Genomic DNA, 19,224 nt, shown 5'->3' on the forward strand with positions numbered 1-19,224 from the left:
ATCATATGTCCATATTTTCCTGGACATATCTGGCTTTTCAGTTCTTAAATTGCTGTCTGGAAGGAATTTTTAAATATTTAAAAATGTCTTGGAAAATATGGACATAACCCTAAGTCCAAAGTGCTGGGGCAGCTCCCAATATCCACCGGCTAACAGAAGCCTGCAGTGTGGGTGGCCCCCAGGCACAGTGGTGGAGGGGGTCTCTGCATGCTGCTCCGGCTCCCGCCTGCCCAATCAGAGCTGTGGGAGCGGGAATTGCAGGCACAGGCAGTGAGCAGAGAGCCCTCTGCGCCCAACCTGAGCCAAAGGGACCTGTCGGATGCTTCCTGGGAGCCGCCCCAAGGAAGCACCGCTGGGACTCCCTATCTGGCCCCCGGCAGGTCCCTCTAGCTCTTAGTGATGGGTCAGGTCTGGGGGGGCAGAGGGCTCTCTGCGTGCTGCTGGCGCCTGCAAGCCCCGTTCTGTGGCTCCGGCAGCTCCCATGGGCACTTTTCCCAGGGAAGGGGGGAGGCGAGCCAGCGGCAGGCGGGGTGCGTGTGAAAAGGCCAGCAGCGGGCAGTGAAGGTTGAAGAGGTGAGGGGCAAGGGAGCCAGTGGTGGGCAGCTGGGGATGAGGAAGCAAGAAGCAGCAAGCCAGGGGCAGGTGGGGGTTCTTGGCGGGGGCGAGGGAAGTTCTGGCGAGGGAGTGAGGAGGTGAGCAGTGGATGGGGGAGTGAGGAGGGACCCAGCAGGCCAGGCCAGGCCAGGCCAGGGGATGAATGGGGAGGGGGCAGGACCTGGGGCTGAGTAGGGGTGAAGCAGGGGTGGGCGGTACTGATGCCCCCTCTCTTCTTTTTTGAATGTTCACATATGGTAACCCTAAGAAAGTTGGCCACTCTCCCTTCAGTACTGTGCGTCCACCACCCAGGAGCGCCAGCCCCCTCCCTAATGTGTCTCATGCCTGGACCTGCTCCCGGGCTCGGGCCAGCGGAGGCCTGGAACCAGGCCCTCTTTCTTTTCAACAGGGAAAAGAATACGGCGGGGACGGGGGGATACCCAGCCCGCCCAAGGTTCCAGCTGCGCAGGCGCAGCTCACTTTTTAAGACGGGAGGGAGGGCCGCGTGCCGCCGCGCACGCTGTAGAGCCGGCACTAAGGCCCTGAGGGAAAGTGGATTTGCTGAGGTGGCTAAGCCACCGCCTGATCAAATCCTCCTTCGACTCCCGCCTCTTTCCCGGCTGTCCAGGTCGTAATGCCAAAGCTGGGCCTCGGTCAGGAGGCCCAGGCGCGGGAAGGAGGTTCTGCGGAGGGGGAGTTCTACCTCACCAGGCGCTACTCAGACAGCTATGGTGGAGAAGCCCTGCGTTTCCATAGCAACAAACTAAAGGGAATGTGCGGGTGCTACTGAGAGCTGGTAAACGGCGTCCTGCCCGCTGCCGGTATCACCCCGGCGGGACTGCTGTGGGCGGGCCCCGCTGGCTCGGCCGCGGGAGCGGGGTGTCGCTGCACGGGGAGCTGCTCGTACCCCGGGGGGACAGGAGGTGCTGGCGGGGGGGGGGGTTGCGCCCCCTCAGCCTGTCCCTTCAAGCGGGGCAGCTCGCTGCCGCCTGCCACGGGCCGAGCTCGGGCGCGGGGTGAATGAAGATGCTTGTTGGCCCGTGTCCGGCCCTGCCTCTGGGGGCCGGTGTGATGCTGTCCGGGGCACGGTGCCGCCTGTCCCCCGCCGGCTGACAGCGCGGTGCACGGCGTCTCCTGTGCCTGCCGGCTGCACGCGAGGAGAAACCACCTGAACCCCTCGGGCTGGGCGGGCTGAACCCTGGGGTGCCTGCGGGACATTGGAGCGGGAGGAGCCTTCCACAGTGTGCAGCCGGCGCGGGGGCATGGAGGATACTCTGCGGGGAGCAGGGAAGGGGTCTGCTGATGTGTCAGGCAGAAAGATCAAGGATACCTTGATCCACGCCACGCCAGCATATCACTGGAAAGGCAAATCTGCTTTCCAGTCACTTGCCAGGGGATGGTGTTGATCATCCCGTGATAAGGCTAAGGCACAGGGGTAATTAACATGCCACTTACTGATCTAATTATTTGTATTGCTATTGGTGACCAGATCAAAGGAAGGCTAACATGAGATGTGGTTTGACTTCGCAAAAACGATGTGTATTTGCAGCTAGTAAAAATGGGCTTTCCAAGTGAGTGCTTGTGAAAAAATATTAAATGCATCCAATTAGATATCAAGACATAAAATTCAGAATATGATGGGTGAAAGGGGAGAGACTACATTTTTTTGCAATAAATATGGAGGTAATTGCAATACAGTTCAGATATGTCCAACACAAGCATTGTGGTGTCATGCAGGTAATAAAGGCAACTATTTTGATAAGTGTTTTACTCCCAACACAAATTGGAAACAAATGGAAAGCACCTATATGAATGGGAGGATAAAGCACTGGTGGTGATGGAGGAGCACAGTTTGTCACTCATTCTAATAATTTTACAAAGCAAAGGTTTGACAGTAGATTGGTTTGGCACTGGAAATAAGTGATGAAAAGTGAATTGCAAAATAGATACTAGAGCTCAATTCAGTGTACTCACAAATGTATGTGAAATGGTTAGTGCCTGCTTCATGTTAAATATTAAAACCAAGCTTTTTACAAAAAATATATATATACACACAAAATTTTGGATGCAAAGCACCGTGTCTGGTTCCTGACTCTCCTTGTACCATACAGAAAGGTTTTATTTCCATAAAAATGATTAAGCTCAGCAACAATTTTGATTTAATTTTGCTTGCAGGTTATTTCATCATTGAAAATTACGTGAATAAATGAATAGTAAACCACTCACCGTGTCCCTCAATCAAATGCCTGTTCCTGGGCCACCATCTGCATCCAAACCAGAGGGCAGAAAAATGAAAAGTAGTTTATCTCTGGTACCTGTCAGCAGTAGAAGTGCAGGTAAATCTCATCTGGGGACCGGATGATACTGTATAAACTGCATATATGGTGTTGTTTAATAGTGATTCACAAATGTCTCAGTCACCATCATTTTTGCAGAAAATTGACCTCCTAGCAATCCATAGTAAGAGGTTGATAACAGGAGAATGCAGTTGGGAGTACCTTCTTGTTTTTATGTAGTCACTGTATTGAGGTGGGTCACATGGCTCTTATATTTACATCTGTGGTTTGAATAATTAGAACACTGAGTGAATACAACATTTGTACCAGCATTCAATCCGCAAAAATGATCCACAGATACAAAGCAAATATCTACTGATTTGCAGGTCTCTAATATAATCTAACACCTCAGAGCACTGCCAAAGGAACGGTGAATTTAGGATGCTCATCCTCTGTGAGTGCGCTTGAATGTGTGCGTGCTGTACTACCATACGTAAAATAACTCTGCAGATAGCAGCAGTTTGATGCCTTTTGTGCCGATTCTGAAATTCTCACAGAAAACTGATTGCTAGATACTGAACAAGTAGCAGTAGCATTGCCTGCAGATGAGCTACAGCAGGGGGTTTACAATGGGCTCATGTTGGAGAGCTATTTCTGTGGGGGCTAATTCATAATGATGGGATAAGGTGATCCTTTAATAAAGATCTATGCAAAAATACATGAAAATGAGGCCAGCTCGCCATATTGTTTTGAAAACAATGTTTCCCTCCCCAGCAAAGTGTAACAGTATCTGGGGTTTTTTTCCTGCTATTTTCCAGAGCTCCCTCAGCTAAGAAACAAATCAAGTATGCTGGACTGTTCAGGGCCTCTTCCCACTTCCCTACAGTGCGATTTCATCCCAAAAGAGATCCTTCTAGCTCTGACTTCTGCTGCCAGTAGTGCCTATAGCCCTGAATATTTAAGACCCCTCAAGAAAAACACAAGTGCAAAAGACTTCAAGGTACGTACATTATCCTAGGTAGTATCTTTTCCTCTTCAGGATAAGACCTGCCCAGAGTTGTCTCATTTAGATCTATACCAGCACAGTATCCAGCGGTGCTATCAAAAAGTTAAAGGAATTCTTTAGTGCAGCGTGTTTTTATTCCAGCAGCTAAAAGTTTAAGTGAATTTAATGGGTCTTTTCTGTGTTTCTCTTGGCTAGAAGTGTCTTGTTTCAATGGATCCATAAACTTGTTAAACTTATATTACACCTATGTTCTAATTACAACAACTTTATATGGATTTTAAGCTATTTGAAATGGAATTTGTCATTTAATTACCATAAAGTGCCTAGCACACTTTAGTGCCACTAAAATATTAGATAACTATTTTGTCTATATTCGTCCTGGCTTTTTCTGGTGACAGAGCTATATGGAAACTAGTTAGATTGCTGTTTTGATCTTTTCTACTTCTTGGAAACTTTATTACTATTTTGATTTATTTTATTTATAATTTGTATAGCACCATAACATGCATAAAGCTTCACAATTGGTTACTGTGCCAGTCAAAACCATCATTCCTGCCTCAGCCTAAAGACATGAAAGGGTACACTGCAGTACTCTGTTGGACAAGCCTTCTGGATGAACTATAAATGGCAAGATTGGGAGGTGAGAGAGTAGGAGATTATAGTGTTTAAGGCAGGAGGAAACTAGTGCATTGACTGAAATCTTGGCAAGGGGGCTCCTGAAGGGACAAATTCTGGAGGTACTATAGCTGACAAAAAGGCAAGATTAGTTATGTGAGGGAAGATGTAGGAAGAGAACTGGAAGATGACCATAGTATTGCAAGCTTTGAGAATAAGGAGGATGTGTGTGATGTTAACAGTAACATAAAAAGGGGAGGAGAGACTTGGAAAGTTGTGACAGGATCCTTGGAGTATAACCTGAAACTGTGGGATCACTGTGCTCCCTTAACTCGTGAGAGACAGTGCAGGCTCAAAATGCTTTGCCAGTGACAAACAGCAGAACTTCTCCAGGTGCTGTGATCACTCAGCCTTCAGCATATGGAGCCCCACACCCAGCTAAATTGCATGAATGTTCCCTGAGCTATTCATGACTCATACAGAGAGAGGCAAACAGAGAGAGGCACCAGCCAATCACCCCAGTCTCCAGCCTTGTATCCTAGATATATACTGTTACATTGCTTAAGACTTCCTTGGACAGTGCAAGCTGATTAATTAGTTCGCCAGTCCGACAAAAGAGTAGTGGACGTGCAACAGCACTTTTAACCTGAACTGAAATTTCTCATGTACTTCAACCAAAACCACACAGTTTTAGATAAAATATAAAACAGATTTATTAACTACAGAAAGAGATTTTAAAGGATTATAAGTAGCAGGCATAGAGATCAAAGTTGGTTACATAGAAATGAAAATAAATTCACAGTCTAAATTCTACAGACTAAGCAAAATTTGAATCAGTAAACCTAATAAATGTTACAAGCAGCTCAGTTCTCAATACACAGTTCAATTCAAAGTCCGTGTCTTTCGGATGATCTTCCAGGTGCTGAGATGGGAGAGAAAAGAGGCCAAGTGTTGATGTCACTGTCCCTCTTTTATACTTTCTTCCAACTGCTGGAAAGATAATTGCTGTGATGTGGGTCAGGCTGCCATCATTGCCTAGGTGTCCTCTGTGTGGAGTTTCTGGGATAGTGGATTATTCTTGATGGGCCATCAACACTTGTCTGGCCAATGATAGTTGCTCCTCTGTCCCTACAGTTGTAAGGCACCTTCTTTGTCTCACCAGCCTCAGCACTTCTCCCTTTGGCAAGACGGGCCAGGGGTTGATTTACCACAGTCTGCTGCACTGGGGCAGTCTTCGTCTCCCCGGCTCTGTATTCCTTTGGCTGTATTTTCTTGGTAGGATCACCCTTAGATCTACAACAAACAGAAGGTACTATTTCACCAGACACCAATACAAAGGGAGATACCCCTCATCAGTGAAGAGGCTGGGGAGGGTATCATCCTGTGGTTTGCCTTGGGGAGTCAGTCCTTCCCCTAGTAGGTGCTCAGGCTTGTCTGTCTCCCCTATGAGAAGGAGCATAACCTCTCCTCCTAGAGATGCTTATTTTCCACCTGCCAGTGTGGCCTGGTGGGGGAGGAAATGGGACATAGGAGGGGCTTTAAAAGGTCTCAGGAAGCCCTTAATTGGATTCATTGTTCCTAATTAACCCAAGGTAACCTCTTCTCAGCTAATCCTAATTGACCTGAGGTAACCCCTTCTCAGCTGATAGGGAAGAGGATCTTTAACATTCTAGAGCTTACACCTACCCACTTCCCTGGAATTTCAATAGGACACCACTGTTGTGTGGGTGCAGAGCTACTGCTGCTAGGTGCACAGTACCCTCAGTCTTGGTCTGGGCCAGCCCCCTCTTGCTGCCTCACTAGCTAGTGGTCACCCTGGTTGCTTCTGCCGCTTCTTGGGGGGCCGTGCTGGCCTGCTTCCCCATCTCTGTTTCTGTTGCCACCTATGGAGTCTCTCCTGCTTGCCTGGCTGCCTGATCCCTGCCCTTGGACCGGCCCTCCCTTCCTCTGCTGCTTTGGCTGGTGGACCTTCCCACCCTCTGCTTTGCCTAGCAGCCTCCCTGCAGCAGTTTGCCCTTTTCCCTTTCTGCCTGTATTTGCATCCCCCCAGCAGTTTTTCCGGTTTATTTGCCTGCCCCACCCCAGTCCCTAGGAGTTTGTTGGTTTGTAAGCCTAGCCCTTCTCCCCTTGCCTTCTGCTGCCATCCTTGTCCAGCCCCTTCATTCTGTGCACGCTTGTCCCCCCCCCACATGCTTATGCCCCTTCCCCCTTCATGTTGAATCCCACTGTACAATGCACCATCCTCTGATATTGTAGTCCTTCCCCTTTTCAGTGCGGCTGAAGGAGCCAGTTTTCCCATCTCATGGCAGTGATTGTGCTCCCCCTCCCATGCCTTGATTGGTGCCCCTGTACCCTCACTTTTATGGTACCCTTCTCCCCTGCCTGCAGCCTAGTGGGGAGGTGTGGTTTGGCCTCTTGCCTCCCCCTTTAGTGCTCATCCCCATCCCCACCAAGTATGGCGGGGGGAACAGTGGGTGGGGCCCCCTGGATTGACCTTGCTGCCCCTCCTCCGCCTGCCCCTCCCATCTGTCTCTGTGGCAACCCTCTCGACCACTGCTGCCAGACTTGTCATCGCCCCTGCTGGGGCATCGGCAGCGGCGGGCACAGATGTGGACCCTGTTGCTGCCAGGCCTTCTGTCTCCTCCAATTCTGGGGGACCCCCCACAGCTGGTAGAAAGGAACAGGGGAAAAAGAGGGGAAAAGCCGTGCCCGGAAGCCCAACCCCCCCATGGTAGGGGCTGTCCCCTCTGCCATGGCCCTACCATCGGCTGCAGCCAACCTGCCTCTTCCCTTCCATCCTCTCCACCAGCTTTGGGAGCATCCCTTTCTTGGCCCCCTAGAGCATACGCCCAGGTGGCCACAGCTGCTCCACTTGCCATCTCATCATCTAACCTGGCCACTGCCTCCGTTTCCATCCCTGGCAGCCGGGGCCCCTTTCTCACCCTAATCAAAAAGCACAGCATCCGCTGCCTCCTGGTGCCTGCCTTGCCCCAAGTAGAAATCTACATGTAGGCATTGGCAAGGGTGGTGGGGCCCAAGGCCATGGTGGCAGTCTCTAAGATGTATGGGAAGGTAGTCTTCTTCCTGGCATCGAAGGCCACTGCCCAGGAGGCAGTGAGGAGGGGCCTGGCATTGGGGGGCATGTATGTCCGCCTCAAGCCCTTGGAGGGCCTGAGCATATGGGTGGTTTTCACTTCCATCCTGCTCTTCCTTCCCAATGCTGCCCTTTTGCCTTTTCTTTCCACTCTGGGAAAGCCCCGGTCAGTGATTTGTCTTCTCCCACTAAGCTGTAACGACCCCACCCTCCGTCACGTCCTCTCGTTCTGCCGAGCAGTGCCCAGGGATCGAGCAGTGCCCAGCCTCTGCGGATGTCCTCTGGGAGATCGTAGACCGTCACTCCCTGGTGGACGTCTGGCACGACCACCACCTGGACGATTAGTCTACCTTTACTTGTGTCCGAGTGGAGGAAGATCGGTCGTGCCACTCCCGTTGGACCGCATTTATCGATCTCATCATCATCTCTCACGGGACCACGTCTCCAGAGTTTGGCTGGCCCTATTCTCGGATCACCATTTGGTGGCCGTGACGGCCTCTCTCACTTCAGAGAGACCAGGGCCAGCCTACTGGCATTTTAACAATAACCTCTGGAGGATGTGGGTTTCGTGGCATCCTTCCAGGAATTCTGGCTGGCTTGGTGAGGGCAGAGGTGTGCCTATCCCTCGGCGCAGCGATGGTGGGATGTGGGGAAGGTATGTACCCGGCTCTTTTGTCTTGACTACACCTGGGTCGCCTATCGGCGGAGGGATGTGGTGATAGAGCAGCTGGAGCAGGAGGTCTTGGAGCTGAAGAGGTTCCTGGACACCAGCCCTGGGGATCCATCCCTCTGTGGAACTTGCCAGGAGAAGCTAGAGGAGCTCTGGGCTCTTAAGGTTGATCAAGCTTGGGGCTGTTCATTCATTCCCACATCCGTCTCCTTTGGGAGATGGATTGTGGCTCCCACTTTTTCTGTGCCCTGGAGAAAAAGAGGGGGGCCAAGAAACACATCACCTGCCTTTTGGCAGAGGACAGCACCCCCCTCACAGATCCAGAGGAGATGTGTGGAAGGGCCAGGGCCTTCTATTTCAGCTTTTTCTCTCTGGATCTGACCAACGCTGATGCTTGCAGAGTGCTCTGGAATGAACTCCCGACAGTCAGCACAGGCGACCGGGACTGGCTGGAGCTGCTTCTCACTCTAGCTGAATTCTCAGAAGCCCTCCATGTCATGCTCACTAATAAATCTCCAGGCATGGATGGGCTGACCGTGGAGTTATGCCATGTGTTCTGGGATGTCCTTGTCCTGGACCTCGTCACCGTCTGGGCCGAGTCCTTGGAGAGCAGGGTCCTCCCCCTGTCATGCAGGCGAGCCATGCTCGCCTTGCTACCAAAGAAGGGGGACCCCCGTGACCTTCAGAATTGGCATCCCATCTTGCTCCTCAGCACAGATTGTAAAGTCGTAGCGAAGGCCATCTCGCTGCACCTGGAATCCATGCTGGGGGACATGGTCCATCCCAACCAGACCTACACCATCTCGGGCCGTTCCATCTTCGAAAACCTGTATTTGGTCCAGGACCTCTTGGAGCTCAGGTGTAGGGATAGTCTGTCATTAGCCCTCCTGTCCCTGGACCAGTAAAAGCATTTGACAGGATGGACCCCGTGTATCTCCTGGGCACTCTGTAAGCTTTTGGCTGCAGGGCCTCTGTGAAGTGTTTGGTCAGGCTCAACTGGACCCTGACTGAACCAGTCAGCTTCGGGCGAGGGGTACATTGGGGTGTCCACTGTTGGCCCAGCTGTATTCTCTGGTGATCGAGCTCTTTCTCTGTCTCCTCCACTGGAGGTTGACAGAGTTGGTGCTCCAAGAACCTCAGTTGTGGCCGGTCCCATGGGTGTACGCTGATGATGTGCTCATTGTGGTCCAGGACCCAGGTGATCTGGTGTGGGTAGAGGCCTGCCAGGCAATCTACTCAGCAGCCTCCTTTGCCTGAGTTAACTGGGTCAAGAGCTCTGGCCTGTGGGTCGGGGACGGGTGACAGATGAGGTCCCTCCCACCTGCACTTTAAACCATTCGATGGAGCACGGGTCCACTGCTCTATCTCAGCATTTATCTTTCCGCCACACATCCTTCTCTCCTTTTCTGGAGAAATGGCAGGATTTGGAGGGCAGGGTGGGTGAGCGGCTGCGGAGATGGACAGTACTGCTCTGGTAGCTCTCTCTGTGAGGGAGAGCAGTGGTGCTTAACCAGCTGGTCCTATCCATGCCCCGGCACTGGCTCAATACCCTGATCCTGGCCCCAGGTTTCCTGGCCCACCTCCAGAAGATAGTTCTGGAGTTCTTTTGGCCAGGATTGCACTGGGTCTCTGCAGGGGTCTTGAGTCTTCCCATGGAGGAGGGATGAAAGGTCTGATCTAGCTTCACACTCAAGTCCATGTCTTCTGCCTTCAGGCCCTGCAGAGACTTCTTTATGGTGCACAGAGTCTGGAGTGGAGCACTCAGGTGCACACCTACCTGCTCCACTTCCGAGGGCTCCAATATGACTGGCAGCTCTTTTATCTCCATTCGAGATGTCTTCCGCGAGACCTCTCCGGGCTGCTGTTCTTCTATCACGACCTCCTCCAGACCTGAAAGCTGGTCTCGGCAACCAGGTCCGTGGCAGCCGCTGGGGGGGTAGATCTCCTCGCAAAGCCCCAGCTACACAATCCCCAACTCAGTGTGCAGGTGGCGGAGTCCCCCTTGGTGCACCAGAGGTAGTCCTGGAGGAGTCACCAGGATCGGAGACCTCCTGGACTACAACTGAGGAGACTGAGTCGATCCCCTGATGCTCACTCAGCATATGGGGCTCTCCACCCTTCTTACTCCCTGGCACTTACTTCAGGAGGTGAGGGCAGCCTTGTCTCCCGCCTCTCAAGCTTACCTTGAGCAGGTCGTCAGGGAGGTTGCTCCCCACCCACCCCTCTGGATCTTCTTATCAGGCCCTGTTCCATGAGCCTACTTGGCCACCCCACTCTTAAACCTCGAGCTGGCTGCATGACCTGCATCTAGTTAGCTTTCAAACCACGACAAGGGCACATCTGCACACGCTCATGCTCTATACTCTCCATTTCCTCACCCTCGTGTCCCACCCCGATACCAAATGGTGGGACTTAATGTCATCTGTCAAGGGTGACGAACCCCGGTGGGCCAGCCTATATTCCATCCTAGTCCCACAGCCATCTAGGAATATCAGCTGATGGCTCCTCCATGCAGGGCCGGATTAACTTTTTATGGGCCCAGCGCCAAAAATATTTGTGGGCCCCCATGGAGTAAGGTGCAAAGGGGTGGGATGGTCAGTCTCCAGAGTGAAGGGCGGGCTGGAGGCAACGAGGCACAGTGCGGTGGGAGCAGCCCTGCTCCGTGCAGCCCATCAGGAGGCCACTGTTTGCAAACCTGCAGCTGCCAGACATACACTGGCCTGCCCAGCCCTGTGCTGCCAGCATGCCCCTTCCCCATGAGGGCAGGCTTGCACCACACCACACTCCCTGCCCAGTACCCCACCCTTTTGCCCAGCACCTTCTCATCCAGAGACCTCCACCACAGACCTCTATGCCCAGCCCCCACCCCTCCCAGAGACCTCCCCCGCTGGCCTCCCACCACAACTGCACAGCACCCTGCACACCACACCGCTTGCCTAGCGCCCCTGCCCATGGACCTCCCCACTGCCCACCATCTTCCTCACAGTCCCACCATCACAGCTGCACAGCACCCCATATTCCTGGGGGGATTTTCCACCAAAAAATAAAAAAAATTCTATGCAGAGTATTTTGTAATATATGGAGATATATCTATCTCAGAGAACTGGAAGGGACCCTGAGAGGTCATTGAGTCCAGCCCCTGCCTTCACTAGCAGGACTAAGTACTGATTTTCCTCCAGATCCCTAAGTAGCCTCCTTAAGGATTGAACTCACAACCCTGGGTTTAGCAGGCTAATGCTCAAACCACTGAGCTATCCCTCAATAAATTAAATGTGGAGGCTCCAACATGGCAGTGGGGAGCACAGGCCATTGGTTGCATGGAGGTGGGAGATTACCCTGCAGCCTTCCTGCACCCCACCACGGGACAGGGACTTGGCAGTGAGGTTTCACCCAACCCTGACACAGTGCAAGGGCCAGGCCTGCCCCAGAAACACCCTGGGGCCCTTTTCCTCTGTGCCAGGTGCACCAAGTGTGGGTGAGCAGGCTCAGCCTGGCTGCAGGATCCAAGTACAGAGGGACTTAGTGTAGAGGGATCCAGGTGGAGGTAAGAGATTTCTCTGTGGGGCAATCTGGGGGCGGACTGCTCAATGGGAGATCTGGATGCACAGAAGCTCATTGAGGGGTTCCAGGTGCAGGGCAATGCGACTCTGCAGAGGATCCAGGTGTAGGTGGTTGAGGCTCAGTGGAGAGGGTGTTGGGGGGGCTCATTGGGGTGGTGCAGATGCAGGGAAAGTGGGGCTTGTCAGGGTGAGGGTTCAGTGGGCCTGCTTAACAGGGAAGCTCCAGCTTCTGCCAAGGGGATACCACATGCTGGGGTCCAGCTTTCCCCATGCCTCTGCTTCCCCCATCCCTTTCTCTTCCCCATCGCATGCCCCTTCCCCACTGCTCCATCTCCTCCTTACCCCACCCGCTTCTTTCCTCCCTGCCTCTTTTCCCCCTAGCCCCAGCCTCAGCCTGCCTTTCCCCACCATAGGCACTCACTGTTGTACAGAAAACAGGATGGCACACAGCAGGGGAGCTCTACCAGAACTAGGACCCAGAAAGTGGCATCTTCTGAGCAGCACCCTCTTTTTTCAGCCGGGCAGCTCTGCGCTTGTGGAAATGGGGTGAGGCAGTGGCACGTGACTCTGTGTACCCCCACGCCTTGCCTCTGTTTGGGGGCAGTGCCCCCCAAACTAAGCCCACGGGTGTTCTCAGCTGCCACCCACCTCCCTTTGCTTCTTGGTCACATTTGAGGGAAGCAAAGCAATGTGCAGGGGATCTGTTTTAATTCCCCCAGGAATACCCCACACAGAACCCCCACTGCCCAGTGCCCCTCCCCCAGCCCATCCAGAGACCCACTCCCCCACATCCTTCCTGCCCCCCAGTCACACTCACCAGCCTGCTGGAATTGACTATGTCCATGCATGGGCTGAGCCTGCAGCACTGCTGTGGCTGGTCAGGGATCCCTCTGGCCCTCGGAAGCAGCACAACCAGTCAGGACAGAGTGGGAGCCCGGCCTGCCCCAGCCAGGCTCCTTCAGGACCTACATGCCTGGAGGGGCCTAGCAGGGCTGTCCCTAGACATTGTGGTGCCTACGCAATCCCCCCGTAGGGGGGTCGGCTGGACCCAGGCCTCAGGGGGAAGGGGGTCTGGACCCAGGCCTCTGCAGGCGGGGAGGCTGTGCCCAAGGTCTATGGGGGGCAGGAGTAGGAGTAGGCTTGGGAGGGCAGGGGGAAAACCGCCCCCCAGCACAAGGCAGTGGAGCTGCTGGGAGCCGGCAGAGCGGAATGGGTTGGGGCCAGGTCGCTCCACTTCCTGTCGCCTGGTGATTGCAGGGCAGGCCCAACCCCGCACTCACGGGGCGGCAGGAAGTGGAGTGACCTGGCCACAGCCCGCTCCGCTCTGCTCTCCTGGCTGCCAGCCTTGGGACTGGGGGCAAGGAGGAACCGTCCCCCAGCACTCACCAGCGGGATGTAGCTCAGGGTAAGGGGTGGAGTGGGGGTGTGGCTGGGGCAAAACAGAGGTGGGAAGAGGCGAGGCGGAGCATGGGTGGAGGCAGCTTTCCTGGCCAGCTCAGCTGGCCGGGGGATCGGTCTGGAGGCTGGAGCAGTAAGTCTGGACAATGGGGCCCCTTCTGAGTGTGGGCCCAGTACCATGGTGCCACTGGCACCATGGTAAACCCAGTATTGCTTTCATGGAGCCGTGAGCACGGATGTGTATTTGACATAGTTCACTCCTGTCCTTGAAGCCTGTCCCTTCTGCAGCATTAGGGAGACCCTGTTGCACATTTTACCTTTAGTGCAGCAGGTTTCAGCCCCTTTTATGGCTCCTCCTGGACCTCCTTTTACATTTTTGGCTGCAGTTCTCCCCCTACCTCTTTATATATGCACACCTCATCCATGTCCCCACAAAGTCTTGGGACCACCTTATCAACTTTGTTGCCGGCAGATAACTGCCTGAGGCCAAGCAACGGGGTGGGGGGTGGGGTTTGTCGCCTGGTGTGCCGCGCCAATAAACACACCAGGGTGGAGAAGCAAACCAAGTTTATTTGAGATTTTAAAGCGGTGCAGGGAGATTGACTTAGATTAAGCATACCTAAAACAAGCAGTTTGTTTTTTTTATATTTATGAGAACTTTTTTTACTGACTAGCAATTTTTTTTTTTTTGGTAGCAATTACGTAAGCGCAGGTGCATTAAGTAATTTTGGTTGCGGCAGCTTGTTAGTAAGTTTTTTTTTTTTTTTTTTTTGTAAGTTATTTTGTTTTTTTGCTAAAGGTGCACAGGCCTTATTATTTTTGCTTTAGACCAGTTAGAACTGTTGCAACTGATAACGGCTGTTACACCTGGCCTTTTAGGTTGATTAAAGTTTAAACATGGAGGGACTTTTGTTTGCTGAGGCCTAAAACCAGGAAGGCTTTATACTTTTGTGGCCTTTCACCCTTTTGAGTTACGTAGGGTTATGCTTAGTGACACCAACAACTTTTTTTTTTGAGAATACTTAACAAACTTTTGGCTGAGTGTTTTTACATTTAAAGGATAACATGTGATTAAGCTTTAGGGAGCTGGAGTGCTTTACAGCAAGCAAGACAAGAGTAACAATACACAACACCACACCAGTGAGCAGGAGGTGAACAATGCCTTTTCCTAGTTTTTTTAGGTTGAGTAACCAGCCCCAGAGGGAATTAGAAAGAGTAGGGTTTGTTTTTTTTGGGCCTTTTACTGTTTAAAAGCCTGTTTGGCTGACAGGATGTGCTTGTTAATATTTTGTGCGCTTTTTGGGACATAAGTACAGCATTTATTTTTTATAAGGGCGCACACCCAGCCCTGGGAAGCCACACTTCCACCCAGGAAGTGTCCAAGTATGTTTTTACGATTACAGATTAGATGGTATTTTTGATGCGTTTGTAAGGGCAGTGGGCCAAGTTTGGTACTTAAGATTACTTTGAATGGCCATTAGCTGGTTATTTAGGAAATTGCGAATTTCTAAACATACTAGATTTTACTGCAATGCCTTTTTAGCCTTAGGCCATGTCTACATCTAAAATTTTGCAGCGCTGGTTGTTACAGCTGTATTAGTACAGCTGTATAGGGCCAGCGCTGCAGAGTGGCCACACTTACAGCAACCAGCGCTGCAAGTGGTGTTAGATGTGGCCACATTGCAGCGCTGTTGGGCGGCTTCAAGGGGGGTTCGGGGAACGCGAGAGCAAACTGGGAAAGGAGACCAGCTTCGCCGCGGTTTGCTCTCGCGTTCACCGAACCACCCTGCAAACCGCAGGGAAGGAGACCTGCTTGCTCGGGGGTTCGGGGAACGAGAGAGCAAACCGGGAAAGGAGACCAGCTTCGCCGCGGTTTGCTCTTGCGTTCCCCGAACCAACCTGCAAACCTCAGGGAAGGAGACCTGCTTGTTCGGGGAACGCAAGAGCAAACCGGGGAAGGAGACCAGCTTCGCCGCGGTTTGCTCTCGCGTTCCCCGAACCACCCTGCAAACCGCAGGGAAGGAGACCTGCTTGTTCGGGGAACGCGAGAGCAAACCGGGGAAGGAGACCAGCTTCGCCGCGGTTTGCTCTCGTGTTCCCCGAACCACCCTGCAAACCGTAGGGAAGGAGACCTGCTTGTTCGGGGAACGCGAGAGCAAACCGGGGAAGGAGACCAGCTTCGCCGCGGTTTGCTCTCCCCTTCGCGGAACCACCCAGCAAACCTCAGGGAAGGAGGCCTGCTTGCTCGGGATTCGGGGAACGCGAGAGCAAGCTGGGGAAGGAGACCAGTTTGATTACCAGAGGCTTCCTCAGGTATGCTGGGATACCTGCTTATTCCACGGAGGTCAAGAAAAGCGCTGGTAAGTGTCTATACTTGATTACCAGCGCTGGATCACCAGCCCTGGATCCTCTACACCCGAGACAAAACGGGAGTACGGCCAGCGCTGCAAACAGGGAGTTGCAGCGCTGGTGGTGCCCTGCAGATGTGTACACCTCCTAAGTTGCAGCGCTGTAACCCCCTCACCAGCGCTGCAACTTTCTGATGTAGACAAGCCCTTAGTTATATTTAATACCATTTTTTTTTTGGTGTAGTACTATAATACACCTGTTATTTAACTATTTTTAGGTACTGTTAAAAGGCATTTTTATTAATAGCATACATTATTAGTTACTGGAATGGTTTTAATACGGGTAAAATTTTTAGTAGCAGAACAAACTTTTTGAGTACTTGTTATTTCAAATTTAATTAGAGAGAGATATATATGCTGAAGGATTTATTTAAAACACAGGACGCAGCCTGTAGAATAAACCCCAAAATTCAATTAATACCACATTTTTAAACATGGGTTTTACAAATGTTTTTTTACCAGTGTATAATTTTTTGTTTTTTTACCAGGGTTAGTTTTTAATGTTTTTTTTAGTCAGGAATTTTTGGACTTTGGCAATTTTAGTGGAGCGAGTGTTTCTGGGTTTTTTTTTTAAAACAGTTGTGGTGCAGCATTCTTGTACTTTTTTTTTTTTACTGTTTAGAAGGCACAGTGGAGCTAGAAGGTGAAATAGGCTAATTTTCAGTAGGAAAATTTTTTTGATGTGGAGTGGGTTTTTTTGCAGTGAGAATTTTGGGTTCAAGCAGTTAGACTTTGGCACTTTACAGCAGTGTTGGTAGTCACCGGGACTTAAGGGCCTTTTTAGCATGGAGCCAAAGCAGTTTTTTGTCGGTGGACCTTTACATTAATTTTGTTTTTTGGTTTTAAGGAGTGGCAGGGCTGCTAGGGTTTTTGGGTAGCCCTTTTTTACCTGTGAGAAAAGAAACTTAACACATTTTATTAGTGCCTGGCAATGTTTTTTAGATTTTATAGCTGTGTGGGCAAATTTAAGCCCTTTTTTTTTGGTTGTTAGCCAAGTTTTAACTGTGAGCAGTGTCCTTGAATGGAGTTAGTGTTTTATTTATAGCCTGAGCTTGCTAGCTAATTTTTTTTTTTGTTAACTTATTTTGTGCTTTTGTTTTTTTTTTGTTTTTTGTTTTTTTTTAACCTGCAAAGGAAACTTTTACTTTTTACTTATACACCTTTTTTTTAACAATGAAGACATAAACATTGTTATTATACAGTAATTAGTTTTATTATTTAATATATACCACACACACCCTTTTACTAAAATAACCTTATTACAGAGCTTTGGAGCAACAAGCCAGGACAAGCACACCCACTTTGAGGAGTTAACTTAATACAACCTTTAGTTTAATAGCCTTTTACCATTTTTAGCCCTTTGGCTAGAAATTTGAGGTAGCCAGAAAGATTTTATGTACAATATGGGGAGTGGGTTAACTTTTTATGTCTTTGCTTTCAAAGACTGTTGGTATGCAAATTTTAACAACAATTTTTGCAATTAACAGTTTGGCCAATGAAATTTTTTTTTTTTGAGGAAATGCATTAGACTTTAGTATATTACATTTTTTTTTATTTATTTAAACACTTTGTATTTTAAGTTGAATAAAACAAATATTTGCATTTTAATTTAACCTTTTTGTTTGATTTTAAACTAGACTATTTTATAAAAATATTAAACACAAAAATTTCGGCCACAAGACAGAACATAGAACACAAAACATAATTTTTATTGTGCCAGTAAATGCATGGTATGTTGAATGCTGTTTAGCTGGCATTAGTTTTTTTTTATTATTTGAAAGACAAAAAACCAAGAGGTTTACCCACCCTTTTTGGGCAGACAATTATTACTTGAAATATACAAATACTTTTGTTGGCTTCAGGCAAAACAGAGGAATTACCCCATAGTTTTTTGTATTTGTTTTATAGGCAGCCCAGGTTTTTAATTACATAACACTGTATACATTTTTTAGCTAATTTAACTAAATTGTTTATAGCCAAACCAAATGATTGCAATTTAATACTTTTTTTGCCTGAATTTATTTACAAACATTTTAGACACCAAAAATCTTTTTTTTTTTTTAGCATTTTTACAAAGTTTAACTGCCCTTTTTTTTAGCAACTACAGAGTTAACTTTTAACTTTTTTTTAAATTACTTGCTTGTTTTTTAACAGCCACTTTTATTAACTTAAATAACCATTTTAAGTAAGTTCTGGGTATTTGAAATTTTCATGCTTACACTTACTGACTTTTTTTTTTCACTACATCCTTAAAGTTTTTTAACCTGCTTTTTAATTTTTTTTTTTTTGTTGCCTGCCTGCCTGGGCCCGATCCTGCTTTTTTTGCTGAACCGTCCCTTTCATAGGCACCAACTTGTTTTACTACCAGTTTAGCTAGGAGGGTGGGCTTTTTATCTAGCCCCCACCCCCCTGGTCTTTTTTCTTAAACATTCTTACCTACAAGACTATCCGAGTCCTTTTTTAAGAGGCTTGCCACCTGGACAAAAACACATGGCCCATTGGGCAAAGGCCATTTACTTAACATATAATTTAAAGGACTATTTTTAGAGGGTTTACCCAGAGACTTATTTATTTGTTTGACACTTAAACAGAAAAGAGAATTACACAGAGAACAGAGGGAATTACAGTCTAAACCAGACTTTTCCACTTCTATACACTGACCACTACAAAGGACGGGACAGAAGGATTTTAATTCAACCTTAGAGCTTTTTTGCACACATGGCTTTCACTCGGAGGAATTACGAACGAGAGGTTTAGTTCCGCCCACACTCCTAACGCCCAAATGAACAGAGCAGGAAAACAACAGTAACCGGTTGAACAGAACAGAACCAGAACCAGATAGCGTTTTCTTATCCTATTAGGACTCACTTTTACTTATGCAGTTTTTAACATATAACACCAACAGTACCAAGCAAAGCAAACACAAAATAACAAGGGTAAAACAAATAGATGGTGTAAATTCTGCAGGGCTCCCCCCTTCTTAATTGCTTACCAAACTGTGACAAATTTCTGTTACCAATTTATTCCTCGTGTCAGGTGATTAGGCTGACACTACAGGATCGTTGGGGGAAGATAAAGAAAACACACCATATAACTGAATTTTAAAGCTTTATTAATAAAATAATAAAACAACAACGGAGAGTGTTGGGAACGCTCCCTTATTACTTAGGAAAACATTAATGCCCCAAGCCCCTTTCATACCCACACACGTACGTTCAGACTGGCCATTTCTGTGTATAATGTTTAGAGAAGGGGGGAGAGGTGGACTGGAGATTATCCTGTATACAGCTTGTCCAGAATTTTTAACATGCTTTTGCTTTTTGGAGGGCTGTTCTCTTGCACCCTGGAATCTTCTGCAGCGTTTTTTTCAGAGATTCCAGTCCAGGTTAGCTGCCTGCGGCTTTTTCAGTGTCACCAAGCCACACCGGCTTCGGGGTCACAAAGGCACACTGTTGGATCTTACTGGACAGTTAAGCTTTGCAAATGTAATTTTAGTTTTGTAACTTGTATTGCCTTTGGTTTGCCTTTGTCTATATTTTTTCCTTCACAGTCAGCTGGGGCCGAAAGCAGTTTTTTTTGTACTTAGCATAGTTTGCTTTGATT

The 19,224-nt window shown here is 49.3% G+C and overlaps 1 protein-coding gene across 3 annotated transcripts in view; it reads left to right on the forward strand.

The window, feature by feature from the left end:
* Positions 1–1,300: 1,300 nt before the first annotated feature.
* The window catches only part of AXDND1 (axonemal dynein light chain domain containing 1), a 68,860-nt gene continuing 50,936 nt past the window's right edge, over positions 1,301–19,224 (forward strand). For all 3 annotated transcript variants that reach the window (XM_030573121.1, XM_030573122.1, XM_030573123.1), the window contains exons 1-3: positions 1,301–1,390; positions 2,770–2,930; positions 3,689–3,870. In XM_030573121.1, the coding sequence (XP_030428981.1) occupies positions 2,801–2,930; positions 3,689–3,870 (312 nt within the window). In that variant the 5' untranslated portion in view covers positions 1,301–1,390; positions 2,770–2,800. The remainder of the gene's footprint in view (positions 1,391–2,769; positions 2,931–3,688; positions 3,871–19,224) is intronic.

Source organism: Gopherus evgoodei, chromosome 8 (genome assembly GCF_007399415.2).
Source record: "Gopherus evgoodei ecotype Sinaloan lineage chromosome 8, rGopEvg1_v1.p, whole genome shotgun sequence".
Taxonomy (NCBI): domain Eukaryota; kingdom Metazoa; phylum Chordata; order Testudines; family Testudinidae; genus Gopherus; species Gopherus evgoodei.